Source organism: Festucalex cinctus, chromosome 4 (assembly GCF_051991245.1).
Source record: "Festucalex cinctus isolate MCC-2025b chromosome 4, RoL_Fcin_1.0, whole genome shotgun sequence".
NCBI lineage: Eukaryota > Metazoa > Chordata > Actinopteri > Syngnathiformes > Syngnathidae > Festucalex > Festucalex cinctus.
In genome coordinates, this window is record NC_135414.1 from 26,448,923 (window position 1) to 26,469,655 (window position 20,733).

Below are 20,733 nucleotides of genomic sequence, written 5' to 3' on the forward strand. Positions count from 1 at the left end.
TCACCCAGGAGGCTAGTATGTATGAAAAATATTTTATTTTGATAATACAATATGATTCACATTATATATAATTTAATTACATCTCCAATAAAATGTTAAAATGTTTATAGTACTGATATTTGTTGTAATTGTTTACAGTAAATGAATGATTTCATGAGATAAATGAATTTAAAAAATGTGAAAGAATATATTGCAAATAACCAATTTTAAGCAGAAAAACATCTAAATTCATGCAACACATATCATATCTCTGTAAATACTCAGATTTCAAAAAAAAAAAAAATAGTACCACTAGTTGACGGTCGAAAGTTCAAAGGGCTTTTTTATTAAAAGCCTTGTAAAAAAAAAAAAAAAAAAAACATAATAAAGTATCACAGACATCTCTTTATGACCACATCTTATCAAGTCAAATACAGTTCTAAGGCATTTTTGTGATTCAACAAGCTCAACTTCTTCAATATGAATAATGTTTACATGTGGGTGTTTCTTTATTTGTCTGAAATTGATGATTAGCTCCTTAATTTTTAAAACACTGAGGTCCAGGAAGATATCAGCTCATCATTGGACACAATACTTTCACCTGAACTGCTGGACTCCATCCGTAAGAAAATCTAAAAATAAAAGAAAGAAAAGCTGATCGACATATCACCTTTCTAAAATAATGGCCCCATTTTTTTCCCCCAAAAAAACATGAAAAAATGAAGAAAATACTGATTCATGTCATTGGTCAAATTAAATGATCTGATTAACTAACGATGTAGCTGCTTTTAGCAGAGCAAAGTAGGACTTGGGCCATTATTTTAAGATCCCTCTGAACATTTTACAATATTCTACATGTCATATGGTCCACAGAAATTTGCATCAATCAGATCCTCTGCAGGTCATGGGATGGCCAAAGGTAAGATCACCCCTTTATTTGCCTGTGTATTCAGTTAAAAACGAAGCGCAATCCTGTACATCATGTGCTTATTTCTAAAATAAATTTTTTGAATCAATATACATTTTTCAATCAGCGTTGGTTCATGTCAACCAGATACTAAAATTCTATGAGGCTATATTTTATTTATGAGTAGCTCAATATGTGTAATATCGGAGTTTAAATAAAAAACAAACAAACAAAAAAAAGAATCAGGAGGCTCATGGTAACAACCAATCACAGCTCACCCGTTTTCTGAAGACGACCCGTGATTGGTTGTTTATACCTGACCTGAGCAAATGTGACGTCATATTCCGTCAACAGCAAGCGGGAAAATGGCTACCGCATGTGATGGATAAAAAAGGGTGGATTTCGCTGCTTAACTCATAATCCACACATTAATCAGAATGTTTAGACTAGTGTGAGCAAATAGTATAAAGAGATTTTTTGGGTTGACTTCCTCGTTAAACCTGGTTTAAAATAAAAAAAACAAAAAAGAAAAAAAAACATTAAAAAAAAAAAATACATTTGACCGTCAAGTGGGTCCACTACATCTTTAATTGCCGTTTTCAAAAATCGTAATAATCAGAGATGTAAATGCAAAAGTATTATATAATATTTACCGAAATGAAAATCACAGCAAGCGCCTGTTTGGGATCTGTTCTACAATCACGTGAGGTTCTCGGCTACGCCTACAGCCACCTGACCAGCGTCACGTGACCACCATTCTCGTGAGCGCGGCGCCCGGTTCACGCGCACGCGCACGCGCACGGGCTAAAACTGAGCGAAGCTAATAAGCTGTTAGCTTCAAGTGTCTACTTGACGGCCGAGATGGTGAGTGGGAATGCGACCAGTGGCCTTGTGCATTTCTTACCATGTAGCAAAAAAAAGAGTTTTTTATCAATGAAAATGCAGCGTGGATGAGCGCTTCCGGTTTGACTTGAAAGTGACCGTTTGCTGCTTTTTAAAGCTGACAGAGAAGCTAGTAGGGCTTGTCGAGTTAGCAAAGTGCGAGGCCGCCTGTGCTGGTTTGTTGCTTAGAAGTAACTCACTACTGCTAGTTAAAAGAGGGCATGATTGTCCACTTGTGCTTGCTAGCTAATGTCACTAGTGCGCTGTTCGCTGTCAAAAAGTTGTGTCAAGCGTCACAAATAACACGATGGTTCACTGTCATTTATTTTCCGATTGGAAATGCAAATGCATTTTGACGAGGTTTTAACTCAGCCGAAGAGACCTAATATGCATTCTAAAACAGTCCCCATATACTTAGTAGGAGTGAGGTTTTTTTTTGTTTTGTTTTTAAACATTGCAAAATCTTTGATGGACATGTGTAGTTGTTGGAATAACCACGCCCCCTCCTACTCCAAGCAGTGATTGTAGATTCCTGACATCCTGTTGAGACATTGCATGGTTTGTGTGTAGGAGGGCTGATGAAGATGCTAATTGTTAGCGTGTGGTAATAATGCGTGTTTTGTTGTTGTTTTGACCAGAAAAAGCGTGACTGTACACGCCTATCAGCTGATGTGCTATTAGCATTAGCACGCTTTTGCTTTAAATTAGTTGAAGAGTATTTGTCATGAGTGCATGATTACTTGCAAAGGAGTAGATGTAAGCCAGTTAGTTCGTCTAGCATCTTTATGCCCACACAACTATGAAAATGTTTAAACGTTGGAATGTCACAGGGTTTTCCCATACTGCAACAACGAGGCGCTCTAAACCGACCACGCAGGCATACTGTCCAAAAAGAATAGGGGTGTAGACCTAGCCAGCTAGCTAACTGCGCGTCACATTTTCTCCAGATTTCTCCACAACTGAGTACTACATATTTCTCAGTCCTCAAAAGTCACATATTTGTCAGCATTCTAAAACTCAAGCTCGGATTATCTTATTCCCTTTATTGCGTTGCCGCTAATGTTGTATGTATACTGTGCTTCCAGAGTTTCCTGGGGGGTTTGTTTGGGCCGGTGTGTGAGATTGATGTCCTGCTCAATGATGCAGACAGCCGGAAGATAGCTGAACTCAAGACAGAAGATGGAAAGCTGGAGAAACATTATATGTTCTATGACGGCGAATCTGTGTCCGGCAAGGTAACCTGATCTGTCACGTGACTTTTGTTCATTTTTTATTGATCAGTGACTTTACATCCAGTTTTTTTTTCATTCCTTCAAATATTCCTTGCATTATTATCATGAAAGCACGCTCGCTCAATCACTCACTCAAATTTGGCCACAACCAAAATGCCAAAATGGTTGACCCCATTCTAAATGCCCATATCTCAGAAACTCGTTGATGGATCTTAATGAAACTAAATACACTTTATGTTGAAGGTCATAAGTTTTATTGTTTAAATTTACATAGAAAAGTGCAAATATTTGTTGGTTCTATGACAGATTTTCATAAATGTTCAATATGAGCGCCGCCTGTGACTCTGCACACGTCGAGTCGGTATTCAAGCTCGTGCCAATAAGGGCCCTTTCCTTGAAATTTTTGGTGCCAAGTCCTAAATTGTTTTGTAGTTGGTGCCTTCTTTGCAAAATTTGTGAAGAATGCACGCTGCACTGTCTTCGGTGACTGAGTCCGAGCATACTCTTAACACGCAAAATGCCTTTTCTTTTGAAGTGAACGGCATTGCATAACCTGAAAAGATAGAAATGCCAAACGTTACATGCAAAAACTTGAAACGTTTCTACACAAGCTGTGAAAATTTGAGGTCATTCCAACGAAAATTGTCAAAATTATTGGCCTACGAATTGGGGTCAACCATTTTGGAACACCCTGGATAATATCTTATTTTGTTCATATGTTGATGGCAGTCAATGCAAATATTAGTCAGGTTATAGACTTTAAATATGAACAAAGCGTATTTATCTCTGCAATTTTACATTTGCATTTTCATCACAACAAGCACAAAAGAGTCACCATAGGAAACTTTTGTCCTGTAGGTGAATCTGAATGTGAAGCAGGGAGGAAAACGACTGGAGCACCAGGGCATCCGCATTGAGTTTGTCGGACAGATCGGTGAGCATGATATGTATATTTAATTTGCCATCACCACTCACCTGGCTGTTGAATAAAACATGGTAGGGTCTAGTTGTCATGTGACAGCGAGTGTGGCCTGTATGAATATATCGCTTTTGTTAACTCTATCCCTGCCGTTAACTTTAATTTACGTTAAAAGAAATCCCAACAAGTACTGCCATTAACGTTAATTGACGTCAACTAGTTTTTTTTGTTTTGGTTTGGGGGTTTTTTCTTCCTCAATGGGCAGCGCAATATCTTGGGTAGCTCTGGTTTCACGAGTGAGCAGAAAAAAATAAATAAAAAACACCCACTAGCTATGGCCAGCAGATGGCAGCATTGTATCTTTTTTTTCAATGGGCTGCCGGTATATGAAATTACAATGAAACATGACAAATCTGATGAAATCAAACGTTTTCAAGGATGACGTGAATGATCAAAGTCTTTGTCCCATTAAATATAATTCACAGAGCGTCACTAAACAAAAAAATATATATTCGCCTCAAAGTTACTGTTGTGCAGAAAATGTATCTTTTCACAAAAAGCTCGTTTTCTCCATGTTTTTACTCGGTGTCACTCAAACTACCTATTTTCAAATGGTGATGACTAAAGAACGGAATAAGGTTGAATCATATTTTTTTTTTCTTAGAGAATGGAATCAAATCTTTCATATGGTATCCACCATATTTATACAGTCATATAGCACACAATAGTATGTTTGTCTTGAAAGATGAGTTAAAAATGCTTGAAATTGTCTTTTTTTTTTGGGGGGGGGGGGGGGGGGGGAGAACGTGTGGTAGTCAAAGAGTTAACAGTTACAAAATATGTTTGTCTTTAAATCAGGTGTTTGATTAGGTTTTGCCAGGCAATCTAAAAGTAAAAACTTAAAAAGCAACGCAGTGTGTCACTTTACTACTTACTATATTATCAACAACCCTAACACGTTTAACCTACAAATACAACATAATAAAAAAAATAAAACGCTCCCTCATGGTTTGTAGCTAAAGACTACAATCTCTTCCTCTTGATTTCAGAACTGTTCTCGGACAAAAGCAACACCCACGAGTTTGTGGATCTGGTGAAAGAGTTGGCGTTGCCGGGAGAGCTCACCCAGAACAGAAGCTACGACTTTGAGTTCATGCAAGTGGAGAAGCCCTACGAGTCGTACACCGGAGCTAACGTCAGGCTGAGGCATGGCACCATTAGGAGAATCTTTTTTTTTCTTCTTTTTTTTTTCGAAGCTGTATAATTAGTGACGGTGATCAAACAAGCAGACGAATAACAAAGCTTCTCTTTCATGTCCGTGTAGGTATTTTCTCAGGGTGACAATAGTTCGTCGACTGTCAGATCTGGTCAAGGAGTACGAGCTGATTGTTCACCAGCTGGCCACCTACCCGGACATAAACAACTCCATCAAGATGGAGGTCGGCATAGAGGACTGCCTTCACATCGAGTTTGAATATAATAAATCCAAGTAAGACGAGTGCCAATAGAATCACTGTTTTTTTTTAAGCTTAAACAACTTCTGTCCACGTGTCCCGTGACTAGGTACCATCTAAAGGATGTCATTGTTGGGAAGATTTACTTCTTGCTGGTCCGGATCAAGATTCAACACATGGAGCTGCAGCTCATCAAGAAGGAGATAACGGGCATTGGTGAGCATTCAATGTTCACGTTAAAACACCGAAGCACGTTTTTTTGTGTGTTTGCGTCTCAGTTTCTTTGTTATGAAAAGTGTAACATATAGTGACATTGACATTCCATGTTCGATTTGGATGTTCTCTGTCAACTGTGCATACTGTTGTTGTTTACCCACGCAGGTCCCAGTACGACAACGGAGACGGATACGGTCGCCAAGTATGAGATCATGGACGGAGCGCCGGTTAAAGGAGAGTCGATCCCCATCAGACTCTTTCTAGCGGGTAACTTCACTTTTCCTTTTGTCTGTCTTTTAATACGCACGAGTAGTGCCATATAACAGCAAGACTTTTAATTTAGTTGAATCAGGATTCATTGCAATGTCCTTTTTAGCCAGCCTGAATCAACAGCGCAAGCCTTCAAGATGATAATTGTAACTGACACCAGACTAGCCTTGTCGTGAAGGCTATAAAATGATTTCTCCTATTTTTACATGCAGCATAACAGCTAAATGCAGTGTCACCATGTTTTCTTAGAGCTCCTGGCGTCACTAATTGACCCGAGTCTGCAGATTTATTCCATTCACATTTCTTTAATGTATTCAGGATCTAAACCATTCAATGATTTTTATAGACCAGTCACCGCTAACTGCAAGTCAGTTGTAATATGTTATGATCTTTTTGACATTTATTTTCACTTTACAGGGACCAGGCTTATTATAGTTTTGGAATTTTTAATTTTAGTTAGTTTTGATTTCATTTTAAGTTTTGTTTTTTAAATTTAGTTAGTTTTAATTATTTCTCTGGGTGGTTCTGTTGGTTTTTATTAGTTTTAGTTATGTAATAAATGTTTAGTTTTAGTTTCAGTATTAGCTTTATTTATTTATTTATTTTTTTAAATGCACTACTTGTGCGCAATATTTTGAAAAAACACCATGGAAGCGACGTCATCTAGGTACTTTTCTATTGGCTGCTGCTAGATGACGTCACTTCTGTGTGACACACTTTCAAACGTCCTTATTCCAGTTAATATCAAAATAAATCTACCTAAAATCCCCAAAGGCTTATGCATTAAAATAATTACCAAAGGCTAAAACGAACAACATTTTCTTTATAATTCTAGTTAGTTTTGTAAACATAAAATGTAGTTTCTGTTAGTTTTCGTTTGTTAAAAAGTTGTTGTTTTTTACTTTATTTCGTTAACGATTTTTTTTTGTGTGTGTTAATTTTAGTTAACTAAAATAACCTTGACAGGGACTGACTTTAAGAAATAAATAATCGAGCAGTAGTTTTTGTGCCCGTCTTTACTATGTATGATTTCATGTTTTTTGACCAGGCTACGACTTGACAACCACCATGAGAGACGTCAACAAGAAGTTCTCTGTCCGTTACTTCCTGAATTTGGTGTTAGTTGACGAAGAAGATAGAAGATACTTTAAGCAGCAGGTAAATCATCTGCATACGGCTTTTCAATCTGCCACCAGGTCCCACTCATGGCTATGTATTTGTCCGTGTCCTCAGGAGATTGTTTTATGGAGGAAAGCTCCAGAGAAGATGAGAAAACGAAACTTCCACCAGCGCTATGAATCTCCCGATTCGCAAACTCAGCCTGTTAATGAGGAGCAGCCGAGATGTGAGGGCAAAGCAAAGCCATGAACTGAAACCAAAACGCATACGCACACAACCGGAATCACACTGCCGAGCAGCCGGAGGTGTGACAGCTGTCCCACTGTCTGCTTGGACTTTATACATGAACACACACACAAACGACATCAGCCTTGAACGTGAGCTGTCCTTCTCCCGGCATGCCACCGCAATCGCGTTCTGCTGAATTCCTGACGACAGGCTGACATGACAAGGAAAAAGAAGATGGCAATTGCTCACACCTTTTTTTTTTTTTTTTTTGCTAACAGGATTTCATTCGCTTGAATCATCTAGTGTGGAACCATCCAATAAGATACACTGTTGGGTTGTGCTTTCTTACAATATGTGACCTTTCAACCACAATGACACTACAGCACTCTTGGTGAGCCATCTTGTAGGGAGGCACCGTCACTCGTAAGCAAGTCTTGTAAAAAGCTGCTCTTTCTTCCGAGATGTCACCTGTGTTTGAAATTGAGATACAAATGGCCATCATTGGATTTGTTTCCACTTTCATCAATAGTTTTCAGATTGCACTCTTATATGTTCTGATAGCAACTCTTTATAGATGAATACATTTCAAACTCTATAGGTGTTTGATGTGGTTTCCACAGTTTTGGGTTTCTGTCTGGATGATAAATTCTATTCGTAAATTTGTTGGACATTTTGGTCTGCATCTGCTCTCACGTAGACATACATGGCAGTTTTTATTTGCGTGTGGGCCTAATGTTTTCCAATAATACCATTCAATGTAATAATTATGCTCAAGTCTGCTGTTAACAAGCACTTCTCGTCCTCTAAAAATCTGCCACTGTATTCCACTGTGATGCTAAGACATTGAAACGGTTCTATGATGTCAGCAAACCCGTGTGTGGGGAATTAGTCCAAAAGCTCTGTGCTGCACAAAGGTGCTAAAATGTCCACTTTATGTGCAATGGGAAACTCGATTGCCATTTATATACTGTATTACATAATGTTTTACTGGAATTATGTGTGCTGTCTAATGTGCAAACTGCAAAGTCATGACTCCATGGATTTCAACACTCATGTCCATTGTTGAGTTTATGTCGCTTCACTCAAGAGTTCAATATGAATTTTATCCCTAAATTTGGGAAACGTGCAAGTTGTTTTCTTTCTTCAATCATCTTGGCTGTTTCTTCTGCAAAGGTTAAAAAACAAAACAAAACGCTGTCCTCACTTATTTGCATGTTATCCTTTCACAACAAATCATAAGAACAGTGAATGTACAGTATATACATAAAATCCTTAATACTAAAAATGAATCGAATAAAGCAAATTTATATTGGCAATATATGGAGTAATTTATTATAGATAAATAGAAAATGGTTAAAGTATAATCAAAAGGGTATTTGTGGATCGGTAACCCCTTTTGCGCTAATTTTATTTGAAATCGCAGGCTACATGCTAAATAAGGTGGATTGAGTAATACAAACTTCAACATTACTTTTTTTTTTTTTTTTCCATAAATATACATTCATGAAAATCTTACCGCTATGAGCCCGCCTTCTTTTGGTGAGCCGTAAAAGTAATCGGATTGGCTGGGCTGAAGACCGACCTAATTAAATATGCAAAATGTACTTAGCGGGATGTGTCAAAATATGCCGATTTATAAATCACCACAGCCATTAGTCCCCTAAGTCAATACACTGCCATATCGTTCATAAATATTTTCCACAAAGGCATGATCTAAAAAAAATATTAGTCTTATGTAAATATTTGGGTAAGATTATTTTATTTGTCACTACTTTTAACACAGGCACATTTGTGGACACCTACACGTATACTGGTCCTACCCCACGTTGGCGCATAGCAGGAAGTGTGTTGACCGTCCTCTGGTCAAGTTAGCAGTGTTTTTATATTTTTGACATATGGCGACTCGCCAAACGTCGTGTTTTGCCGAATCCCAGTTGGGTAGAATAAACTAGTGGAGGGAGGGGGAAACGATGTCGGTGAACCGGTGTTTGTATTTGTTTTCGCGGTTTCGTCGCCGCGTTAACGCTCGCCCAGCTCACCTGGCCAGAAGTAGCTGTCATGCGTTTTCTGGATCTGTTTCGTTGCATGGAGAGTACCCGATGTGTGCCGTGGTTAGCAGCAGGAAATCTTCTTCATCCTCCAAACCTCCGGACACATCGCTTTTTGTCCCTCTCACGCTGAAGAATGACTTGTCTGCGGAAGGGAGTGTGGGAGCGGAGTTGACCAAGCCTCTGGACAAACGTGAGTACACCCAAGTTGAACAAAACTTGTGCTTTTCTTCTCTACCAGTGGGAAAAGTGGGCCACATTTGGGTTTGACAACAGTTGAGGCCTGACATTTGTAAATGAGGTTAACATGCGCATGTAAAATATGTTTTTTTTTTTTGTTTTTTGTTTTTTGAACTGTAAAATAATAATCAGTTCTCATATTTTTATTTCATCATTACATTAATTCGGCCTAATTATCAATCATTTAATTATATAGTAAACGTATGTGGGAAATTGTTCATTTTACTATATATATATTTTTTAAATTATCATTTATAATCTACCAGTAATTTTACAAAATGGTGGATGGATGGTACTCGTGAAAATTCTTTGACTATTTTAAATGCTATACAAAAAAACATTTTAAAATAAAGTTCACTATTCTTCATTTACAATTTTACATCACTGATTATTTTAAAATAAAATAACATTATTTACAATAAATTACCAATTATTTAATAAACTGTTAACAAAATGATAGTAGTTGAGTTATTATTCACAATAAGTTAACCAGTTTAGCACTGAAAAATTGATTATAAAATTGTTTAAAAATAGTTTGACATAATTTATTTACATCGCCAGTTATATAAAATAAAAACAATATACTGTATGTAAATCCTAATATTTGATTATATTATTTACATTAAATACATTAGCCAATCAAAAATGTTTATTTTCCTAAACTTTAAAAAAAATATATGAAACCTTTTAAAAAATATATTTTTAGCCAATAAATTTACCCATTACTTAAAATGTTAAAAGTATATTACATTTTAAATGATTTATCACACTATTTTATATTAAATTTACAATAAATTAACCAATTTTAATTAATTTACAATAGATAAATTAACAATTTATTTAAGACATACTGTCAAATTGAATTGAAATTGAATTTATTATCGTATTATCGTATCGTATATGCATACATATATTGTATTATAGTATTTATTTTTTCTATTGTATTCATTTATTAGCTAAATTGAATTTAAAATTGTAAAATTCTATTTTTATTAATTTTATTATTTACAACAGCTATATAAACCAATGATTTATTAAATATAGAATTAAATACATTTTAATGAATCAAATTTACAGGGAAAAAATATACATTAACAAATATATAATTGTCACAATATTATTAATGCTTGGTGAGCTGTACCTTCTTTGCCTACCTTTAGTATGGACTGTATTAGCTGTTGAACGCGTTACCTCAAATATGTAACTTTTAAATGTATTTGTGCACTCTGTTCTTATTTTTCAGATGAACTTTTGAAAATCGTGAACCGGTTTTACAAGAAGAAAGAGATGCAGAAGCTGGCTGCAGATAACGGACTGGATGGTGAGAAATTATAATTTTCAAATAATTAAAAAAAATATATTGAATTTAACTCCCATCTTGCCATAAAGAGACCCAAAGACTACTCAATAGAATGCTATTTTGTGACATTTGTCTGTAGTAAAATGTTGGCTTTTCCTAAGTTGTTAGCCAAATGAGTTATCGTAATATCTGTTCTTCTTAGTATTGGCTATGCCCATAATCCAGTATATATTTAATTTTCAAATAATGCAGAAACAATTATCTACAGTGAAATTGAAAGACTGCATACCACTACTGTTGTTAAAGTGTGCATGCTTTACTCTCTGAGCTGTGTTTCTGTGGTCACGCAGCACGGCTCTTCCACCAGGCCTTTATCAACTTCAGGAAGTACATCCTTGAGGTCACATCACTACCCGCTGATCTGCACATCATTCTCAATGACATTTGTTGCGGAGCAGGTTTGTTCGAAAATATACAAATCTAGAAAATGGATGGAAGAAATGAAAAAAAAAAAAGGTTTTACAGCAATATTTTTGTGTTTCAAGGTCACATAGATGACATCTACCCATACTTTATGCGACACGCCAAGCAGATCTTTCCCATGCTTGACTGTATGGATGACCTGAGGAAGATCTCTGACCTCAGAGTTCCTGCTAACTGGTAAACACACACCATACAAACAGTGAAGGAAAAAATGCTTAATATTCTTTTGAAACTTTGAATAAAGTGTAAGTCACTGTATGTGTGTGCTCTTTTAGGTATCCTGAGGCCCGTGCTATCCAGAGGAAAGTGATCTTCCACGCTGGCCCCACCAACAGCGGCAAAACCTACCACGCCATCAAACGCTACCTGGCCGCAAAGTCAGGGGTCTACTGCGGACCCCTCAAACTTCTCGCCCACGAAATCTTTGAGAAGAGCAACCAGGCCGTATGTAGCGTCCTCTGTCTCTCAAATTCATGTATTAAAGAGTGTGCTCTCTATATGTGTTAATTGTCTGTTCTCAGGGTGTGACATGTGACCTGGTTACTGGCGAGGAGAGGACGTTTGTGGACCCTGACGGTCGAGCGTCTGGTCATGTGGCCTGCACCATCGAGATGTGCAGCGTCACAACTCCATGTGAGTGGGTAACATTTGTGCACAGTACCTCATTACACGTGGTTACACACTCTTGAGACTGTCAGCGTCCCGGGTATGGAGTGGCCGATTTCCCGGCCCTGTATCATGCGGAGCGGAGGGGCGTGCAGGGCCGGCACTGACACCGTTGGAAAGCCCTCGTCGAATCGAGTCTGGGGATGTGTTAATTTTCCTGGTAGGATGTACCGTTACGGAAATACGCCCCCGGAAAATCTGAAAGTCATACCCGGGAATAGTGCATTATAAGGCGGCTTGCGAAATCCCATGTGCCCCCACTGTATCTCCGGAGCGGAAGGTCGGACATCCAGGGCACGGACACCGTTGGAAAGCTCTAATCGAGTTGAGTCCAGGGATGTGTTCATTTTCCCGGTAGGACTTGTGGTTCCAGAGATAAGGGGGGTGCTAATCCAACGAGCTGTACCCAGTAAAGGTGCATCATAAGGCGGCTTGCGAAGTCCCATGTGCTCCCCTGTATCTGCGGAGTGGAAGGTCGGACATCCAGGGCACTGACAATGAGATCTGTGCTCATTTAAAAAATACATAGAATTGATAGTCTTCAAGATAATAATTTCCTTCCAAAATTAGATTTTTATTTCATAAATGAATCAATTTCTGCTAGTTTAGTCAGATGGTCAGAATGGGTCTTTGTTTTGTTTTTTTCCCCAAGACACTTGTATTTACCATTGTTTTATAGATGAAGTTGCTGTGATCGATGAAATCCAAATGATCAGAGATCCTTCACGGGGCTGGGCCTGGACCAGAGCTCTCCTGGGTTTGTCTTGCACACATTCACAAAAACACACTAAATACCGCTACGCTTCAACCACAGAGACAATCATTAACTCATTCACTCCCAACCCCCTTCACTCCCGGCTGTTTTGCTAAATTTTGACAGAATTTGCAAGGCCCACAGATTATTGTGTTCTATTGCTTTAAAAAAAAAAAAAAAAAAAAAAAAAGGATCTCTTATGCTCTGCTGCCACCTGCTGGCCGGTTTTGTAATAACTACCATTGCTTCAAGCATTCTTTTCAGTTCCGAGGCGGCATCAAAGCCTTCTGTATGCTCTAGCAAAATAACACCCCCCCCCCCCAAAAAAAAAAAAACACGTATAAATACGTCTTTGGGAGCAAATGAGTTAATAATCGTTTACCCCACACGCCCTACATTTATTCAAACAGGTGATATATGTGTGTGTGGAAACAGGTCTCTGTGCGGAGGAGATTCATGTGTGTGGGGAACCTGCAGCCATCAACTTTATCAGAGAGCTGATGTACACCACTGGAGAGGAGGTGGAGGTGAGTTACATTCAATTCTATCTGTGATGTGTGGTATGCAGTACATATACATTTACTGGACATCTTCAAATTCTAACAAGAGCCATGAACTCGTTTACCGCCAAAACATTTAATGAGGTATGCTAAAATCACGATAAATGCCGCCATAAACGTTAATTAATGTTTATTTGTTTTTTCCCCTCAATGGACCGCGCAGCGTCTTGTGCAGTGCTCCTTTTGGAATGGCATGTAAAAATCACAAACCCCCCTCCCCACTAACTATGGCCAGCAGATGGCAGCATTGTATCTCTTTTCAATGGGCTCAAATTTCCAACCATAATAAACTTTTTTTTTTTTTTTACGTTCCCTTCGTCACTTCTTTTTCAACCTAAATAAACAAGTTGTTCGAGATAATCATGCAACAACAAATATAAAACAACATACAAAACACATTCTCTTCCAAGTACAATATTGTGTTCATGTAATCTAACTTACAAAGATGAGATGCTAAGTCGCGTGATGGCACACGATCGAAACACACTTCTGTGATGTGCCAGTACATAAAAGAGCCAACCTGAAACTACCGTAAACATACCGTTTTATAAATCACATACATTGCTTTTCATTGGACAGACTATCTAATCACGTATCGCTTCTTCTCTCCAGGTCCACACCTACCAGCGTCTAACTCCATTCTCCATCCTGAATAGTGCTGTAGAGTCACTGGACAACCTGAGAGCAGGCGATTGCATCGTGTGTTTCAGTAAAAATGACATCTACTCCATAAGCAGGCAGATTGAAGCCAGAGGGCTGGAATGTGCCGTCATTTATGGAAGCTTACCTCCAGGTGAGCTCGCCGGTGTCACACGGACAAAAAATAAATAAAATAAAGTATAGCTAACATTAACCCCATTTATTTTCAGGCACTAAACTCTCTCAAGCCAAGAAGTTCAACGATCCCGATGACCCTTGCAAAATTTTGGTAGCAACAGATGCGATTGGAATGGGTCTTAATTTGTAAGTGCTAGCATACACACACACGCACTCATTGGTCACTACGTAATAGATTGACACACAAAACAAGATGTATATCAGAATATATGCCTTCAAGATTAGTTTTGATTGACACTGGAGGTATTCATTTAACAATGTTTATCAGCCACATTGCATTAATGTAGCATTGTTTTCCTTCGTAAAATTGGTACATCTGTTATGTATTAAAAAAAATAATAATAATCCAATAATTGGTAGGAAGATTGATCGAAAATGGTAAAACAAAAAAAATTACGAGGGCTGCACAATATATCGAAAGAATAGCTATCGCAATATTGGCCCGTATTCATCTGCCATATTTTTTTTTTTTTTTTTTTTTTTTTTTTTCCTTTATTAAACCAAAGTATTCATCTGCCATATATGCCGCCTACTATATCCATTTCTGCACATAACCAAAAAATGAGTTACTACTGCAGTTACTCAATGGCTTGGTTGTGTTCTTCCCTCCAGGAGCATAAAACGTATCATCTTCAACAGTCTGATGAAACCGAACATCAACGAAAAAGGAGAGAAGCATATGGAGACCATCAGCACGTCACAGGCTCTCCAGATTGCTGGACGAGCTGGAAGGTCAGTCTCATTTTTTTTTGTGATTATTTTCTCATCTGTCAGATTATACCTACATTTTCTACATTTGCCTTCTTCTCCAGATTCTCCTCCAAGTTCAAAGAGGGCGAGGTTACCACCATGCACAGAGATGATCTTCCAGTCCTGAAGGATATACTCAGTCGCACAGTGGAGCCCATTGAGGTGATCACGCCTCACTTGTCTTATGCCCTTGTAGAGATATGATCGGTATTTTTTTTTTTTTGTATTTTAGTCTCCACTATAGTCACAATAAGAATCTCTGTTTCTTCTCAGACTGCAGGTCTTCATCCCACTGCAGAGCAGATTGAGATGTTTGCTTATAATCTACCTGATGCTACTCTCTCCAACCTCATTGTGAGTACTAACACAGCATGAGCTAATTGAACAAAAAGGCCAAATTGAGGATGGTTTAATTTATTATTTCTTTATTTATTTTTAACAGGACATTTTTGTCAGCCTCTCCCAGGTGGACGGCCTGTATTTTGTTTGCAACATCGACGACTTTAAGTTTCTGGCTGACATGATTCAGCACATCCCGCTCAACCTGAGGTCACGCTACGTCTTCTGCACGGCTCCCATCAACAAAAAGCAGCCTTTTGTATGCACGTCTTTCTTAAAGGTTAGCATGGGCGACGGGATTTCTGCTTCATGGGGATTTGCCCATGTTTTATTCTGGTTGGCAGGTGAATAATATGGCAATACTAGGAATGAGAATTGTCAAGTCAAAAATCTGTGATGCTGCTGGACAACCATTTTCACAGAAGCAATCCCCTTCACTCCTGGCTGTTTTACTGGATTTTGACTGATTTTTCCAAGGCCTACAGAATATTGTGTTCTATTGCAATCAAAACATGGAACCTACCAAAAGAAAGATTAAAGTCTCGTCTTTCGTCAGGAAAAAAATTGTATATTTCTATCTGTTTACGTTTTGCAGTAAGTAGCATTAGAATATAGCTAAGTTTCAGCGTTATTCACAAATCTATTTTAGAATTGTGAATAAATGAGCTGCTTTTTCAACATGGCCCTGGTTGATCTCGTTTGTTCTGCTGCCACCTGCTGGCCGTTTGTGTAATAACTATAATTTCTTCACCTGTTCTTTGCAGTTGAGAGACTGCATCAAAGCCTTCTGTATGCTTTAGAAAGAAAAAAAAAAACATAAAAAATGAATAAACACGTCTTTGGGACACCTAAAACATTTAAAATAGAACATATTTATATGTTTTTAGGAACAAATGAGTTGAGCACCATCTGTCCACCAAAGCATATTCAGAAACATAATTCCACACGCACACATCCATTTTAAGCGTCGGTCCTTGAAAAAAAGTACACACCCCTGTTTTAATACTAGGTTTTTGTGGAGGGAAAATAAAATAGACCAACATCATTTCCAAACTTCTCATCCGATGTCACATACTTGTATCTGAATTGTGCACTCGCTGCTCTGATTCTACTTCCTGTTTCTATTTCAGTTTGCCCGTCAGTTCAGCCGAGACGAACCCTTGACCTTTGACTGGGTCTGCCGCCATGTCAGCTGGCCTCTGGCCCCGCCCAAAAACATAAAAGACCTAGTTCACCTGGAGGCTGTTCACGACGTGCTGGATCTTTACCTCTGGTTAAGGTAATTTTGTGAAATGGCTTAACTGCTCACCAGTCAATCGCAACTACATTATTATTTTATTAACATTATGATAATACCGCTTCATATTGCTTCTCATCTAGTTACCGTTTCATGGACATGTTTCCCGATACCGCCTCTGTCCGAGAAATTCAACAGGAGTTGGACACCACCATCCAAGCGGGCGTCCGGAATATCACACGTCTCATCCGAGCCACAAACCCGGCGGCCATCACCGGTCCGCTCCAGATCCAGAAGGATGGCGTGCAAACGGACGCCACCAGTAGCCATTCGTCAGGAGCCCGGAGGAATCCGAGCAGTCCCAGACGCTCGGGACGGGCCATGGACAGCTCGCTCACCAATCGCCTGATGCGAGATGGACTCTTGACGTCCGAGATGCTGGAGCAGCTGCAGAGGGAGTGGTCTTATGGACAGAGGAAAGAGTCCACCAATCAGGATGCACTGGATTTGAATAATCACACTAACAGCTATAAGGACAATACGAGGAAAAAGAGGAAATGAACCATCATGTAGGACATCACGTGGTCTGAACATATTGGAGTTTTTATTTTTAGCATTCTCATACCTGATTTGGGGAAAAAAAAATGGATGTGCAACTCTTTATTGGACCTTCACAAACGTCACAACTTATTAAAGTGTAGTTTCTCCCCACCCAGTCAATCATGAGATAATAATAATACGATATGTAGAAAAGTCAGTAAATAAAGTTCTTGTTTTGTATGCAAATAAAGGCAGTTGTTACGTTAATTTCAGTCGACATCAGAGGGCGGTATTGGCCAAAATAATGGCTACGTGAAATGGATGAAAAATGAAGAATTTATCTTTTTAATTCTCAAAAACACAATATCAATCAGAATGTCGTGTTAAGGCGAGTGGGGCATATACAACATATTCTTACAAAAACATTTTTGCGTTTAGTTCCCGTTGTAGTGTTTTCTTGTCAACCTTTTCTACACATTTCTATTATGTTAAGTAAACGCAAGAATGTTATCAAATATTGTTTTTAAAATTGCGTTTAACATCTACTATCTGATTCGAGACTAGCAACTTATTTTGACATCGCTGTCAGAGAAATGGAAGTTGAGGGTGACTATAGACCATTTGGGACTTCTGAATTCAAAATTTCAACTTTTAAAAATATGTGAAAAGGTACATTTGGAAATCAAACCAGGTTCAGCCATACCGAATACAGGGAGTCCTCGAGTTACGTCGGAGTTCCGTGCCTACGCTAGCGATGTAACCCGAATTTCGACACAAGTTGAATTTCCCCGTTCAAGTCAATATTTACATCTAAATAATGAGCATAAAAAACCTTAAAATACGTAAAAAAAAAAAAAAAAAGATACTGTACGACTGAAGCCCAAGTCTTCGTCGATGTTTGTCGGTGTCTGCTTTCTGCGATCCTTTTATGAAGTCTAGCTTTGTTTCCATGGTAATTGCTTTTCTTTTGGCTGGACCAACATTGATAGTAGAGATGTAACCATATCCAAACATCACGATACGATATTATCACGATATGAAGGTCACAATGTGATAATTATCACGATATTGTGGGGGCGTTGGCGATATTTAAAAAAGATCACAATATTGTAAAAAAAAAAAAAAAGAGAGCTCATACTAAAGGAAAAAGCACAATATTGTGCTTTTGTACAGCAATGCATATAAACTACCTACAATCGCTAATAACAATATTGGGGCAATTATTTGCTAATGCGTCCACATTGATCGCTTCACAAGCAAATTACGTCCCCCTTTATCTGACAATTAGCATAATTTTAAACATAAAAGGCCAAAACATCCCTAATGAAAATTAAATTGCACTAATAAACTAGCCACTAGAGGGTGCTAGAACTGCACAAATGGAAATCAACCTGACTTTTTTTAACAGATGTGTTCCTTTTAAATATTATGACCATGACGACGACGATATTGTGGCAGTTTTAATATCACGATATCACGATATTGCCCTTATCGTGACATCCCTAATGGCCATGATGTGGAAAAACAAAGAGTAAAAAAAGCCAAAGATACTCCCACAAGTGCACAAGCACTAGCACAAAAATAAAAAAATAAAAAATTTAAGGGCTAAATAGCGGACAAAGGGAAAACACTGTGAGCTATATGCCGGACGAGGAACCAAAATGGCGGACTTGAGATAACCGTTGTATAAAGTCGAAACGCCTTAGTTCACCTTAACTCAAGGACTCCTTGTTTACTATTTGGTAGCGTTAATGTTTCCTGTGTTCCAATCGAAGCTTTTACACAGGACTAAATATTCCCATGGTTTACTAATATCAAGAGATGGTTAAGAGTTGAAACTGTGACCCAGTGTCCTGCAGTTTCCCATGTTGCAACCTGATTTTGGTAAGACTCTGGCATGTGCTACCATGCTGCTTGGCGCCAGCAGACCGTGTCATTTTTGCAACAACGATAACGCTTTTGTTGCTGTCATGCAGCTTAGCTGTGTGGGTCAACAATGGCAAGCAGGCATCAGACAAGAAGTGGATTGTCAACTGCATTTACAAAAAGGAAGCATTACATGTGCTGCTATCTAACCTGAGATTGAGGTCAACAGAAAGTGAAATTCCAAAGAAGGAAACGCATGGCCTCATGTTATAGCAAACCTCAGATAACGTGAAAATATGCCCCATAGCGTTGCAACGGTGGTGACTGTACAGAAATATGATTGGTCACTTAGTACGATTATGCCTTGACGTAACAAGGCATAAATGTAATATGTAAAACATTTCATAAAGCAGTTTTCACTGCAGAAAACAAGCTGCATGTATGTGATATGGTATACTAATCATACAAACTACTTCATACCTCAGTGGTATCCAAAAACACACCCTGCAAATTGCCTCAAGGTTATTACTATGAAACCAAACAAAAACATTATAATCACCTTGACATGCATTTTTTTCCATTGACAAGTGCAGTGTGAATATGCCAGGGGGCAGATGACAATCAACATTTTAATACTTCTGGATTTCCACCTCCATTGGTTTGTCTGTCTGTCTGTCTACTCTATTTTGGTCCTTCTGCTTTATCTGCCAGACTGGATCCATGCCTGTCTAGTCACGTGTCTGCTTGCGTGGTGTACACACACACACACACACAGACAAATCCAATAAAATCCGATGCTTGGTGGAGTGCATTGGATTAAAAGACACCGATGTGAAAATTCTGGACTTAATTGACGAGCTCTGATAGAAGCGCTCTGTCAGATATGCACTGGCAACACGGAGTGAAAGGCAACAACAAATTAGAGGATTAGAGAAAGGTGAACAGAAGCCGGGAGAAAGAAATTGCGTGCTAACGGCGGTGAAACAACAGCTAATCTGTGAAGGATTAACCTGTCCCATTGCCCAGTTTCCCTCTTATTAATTTGCATATCCCTGCTATGGGGGGTCACTGGACAGTGGACAGTCTATCAAAACTCAAAAGTGTTTCTATAGCATCAAAGACATAAAAGACCTGAGTAAGGCACAAGGATAATATCTTTGATCATAAAAACAGGCGCAGACCAGCTCAGGAAAATACCTATACACTTTTGTCTGACAAACTGTAGGCTATTGGTCGGCAAGATTTAGCTTTTACTAAAACTATGGTTTTGGGGAGGGAAGGGGGTATTTGATTAGCTGTTAACTAACAGTTGAAGTGGGACAGAAACAGAAATTAGTTGGACTGTATTTGACAGTCCTAACGTTTTTGTTGTTGTTGTTGTTGTTTTGTTTTGTTTTGTTTTGTTATTTGTTTGTTTTGTTTTGTTTTGTTTTTTGGGCTCTTGGAACTTAAAAATGTCAACTTTCCAGTTGACCAGGAACGCAGTGACATCCGCAACCCTTTTGGGTTTGCGTCTATCTGCAGAGCAGCCAATCAGAGGCCTCCTTAACGTTAAATCTACCGAGACTCCCATTCGTTGCCGCCATATTGTATGTGTCAAAGTGGAGTGATTTATTATTATTATTATTATTATTATTATTATTATTAAAAAATTATTTCTGCTTGTAACTGTAGCAACTTTTCCACACAGGAAACCAGATCTCATGGGATTAAGTGTGAACAATTACATTTTATTGAAAATGGATCGATGGATATTTGTCCATCAACGAATTACATCACAGACGATACCATTAACACATATAGTCACAAAGGCACATCTTTTTCCCGTGTGTACGTGGGTGTGCATGCGTGTGGGTGTGCGTGTGTGTGTGTGTGTGTGCGCGCGCACGTCTGAAAACCATTGACAC

At 38.4% G+C, this 20,733-nt stretch overlaps 2 protein-coding genes across 4 annotated transcripts; both read left to right on the forward strand.

Moving 5' to 3' along the window:
• The first annotated feature begins 438 nt into the window (after nucleotides 1-438).
• On the forward strand, nucleotides 439-8,398 carry vps26a (VPS26, retromer complex component A). 3 transcript variants are annotated; one of them, XM_077519958.1, is made up of 10 exons: nucleotides 439-601; nucleotides 853-898; nucleotides 2,854-3,003; nucleotides 3,859-3,934; nucleotides 4,969-5,125; nucleotides 5,244-5,408; nucleotides 5,483-5,589; nucleotides 5,755-5,856; nucleotides 6,908-7,017; nucleotides 7,093-8,398. In XM_077519958.1, exons 2-10 carry the CDS (start codon nucleotides 884-886, stop codon nucleotides 7,225-7,227), a joined length of 1,017 nt encoding a protein of 338 aa, XP_077376084.1. In that variant the 5' UTR covers nucleotides 439-601; nucleotides 853-883; the 3' UTR covers nucleotides 7,228-8,398. The 3 variants fall into 3 exon arrangements, with proteins under 3 accessions (XP_077376084.1, XP_077376085.1, XP_077376086.1); XM_077519959.1 differs by lacking the exons at nucleotides 439-601; nucleotides 853-898 and adding an exon at nucleotides 1,587-1,750; XM_077519960.1 differs by lacking the exons at nucleotides 439-601; nucleotides 853-898 and adding an exon at nucleotides 2,336-2,372.
• A 623-nt stretch (nucleotides 8,399-9,021) lies between these two features.
• Nucleotides 9,022-17,210, forward strand: supv3l1 (SUV3-like helicase). The gene is made up of 16 exons (XM_077519963.1): nucleotides 9,022-9,447; nucleotides 10,738-10,815; nucleotides 11,145-11,252; nucleotides 11,340-11,454; nucleotides 11,553-11,721; nucleotides 11,799-11,910; nucleotides 12,623-12,700; nucleotides 13,133-13,224; nucleotides 13,870-14,050; nucleotides 14,127-14,220; nucleotides 14,707-14,826; nucleotides 14,907-15,006; nucleotides 15,118-15,198; nucleotides 15,287-15,463; nucleotides 16,314-16,462; nucleotides 16,564-17,210. Exons 1-16 carry the CDS (start codon nucleotides 9,177-9,179, stop codon nucleotides 16,979-16,981), a joined length of 2,343 nt encoding a protein of 780 aa, XP_077376089.1. The 5' UTR covers nucleotides 9,022-9,176; the 3' UTR covers nucleotides 16,982-17,210.
• The last annotated feature ends 3,523 nt before the right edge of the window (nucleotides 17,211-20,733 follow it).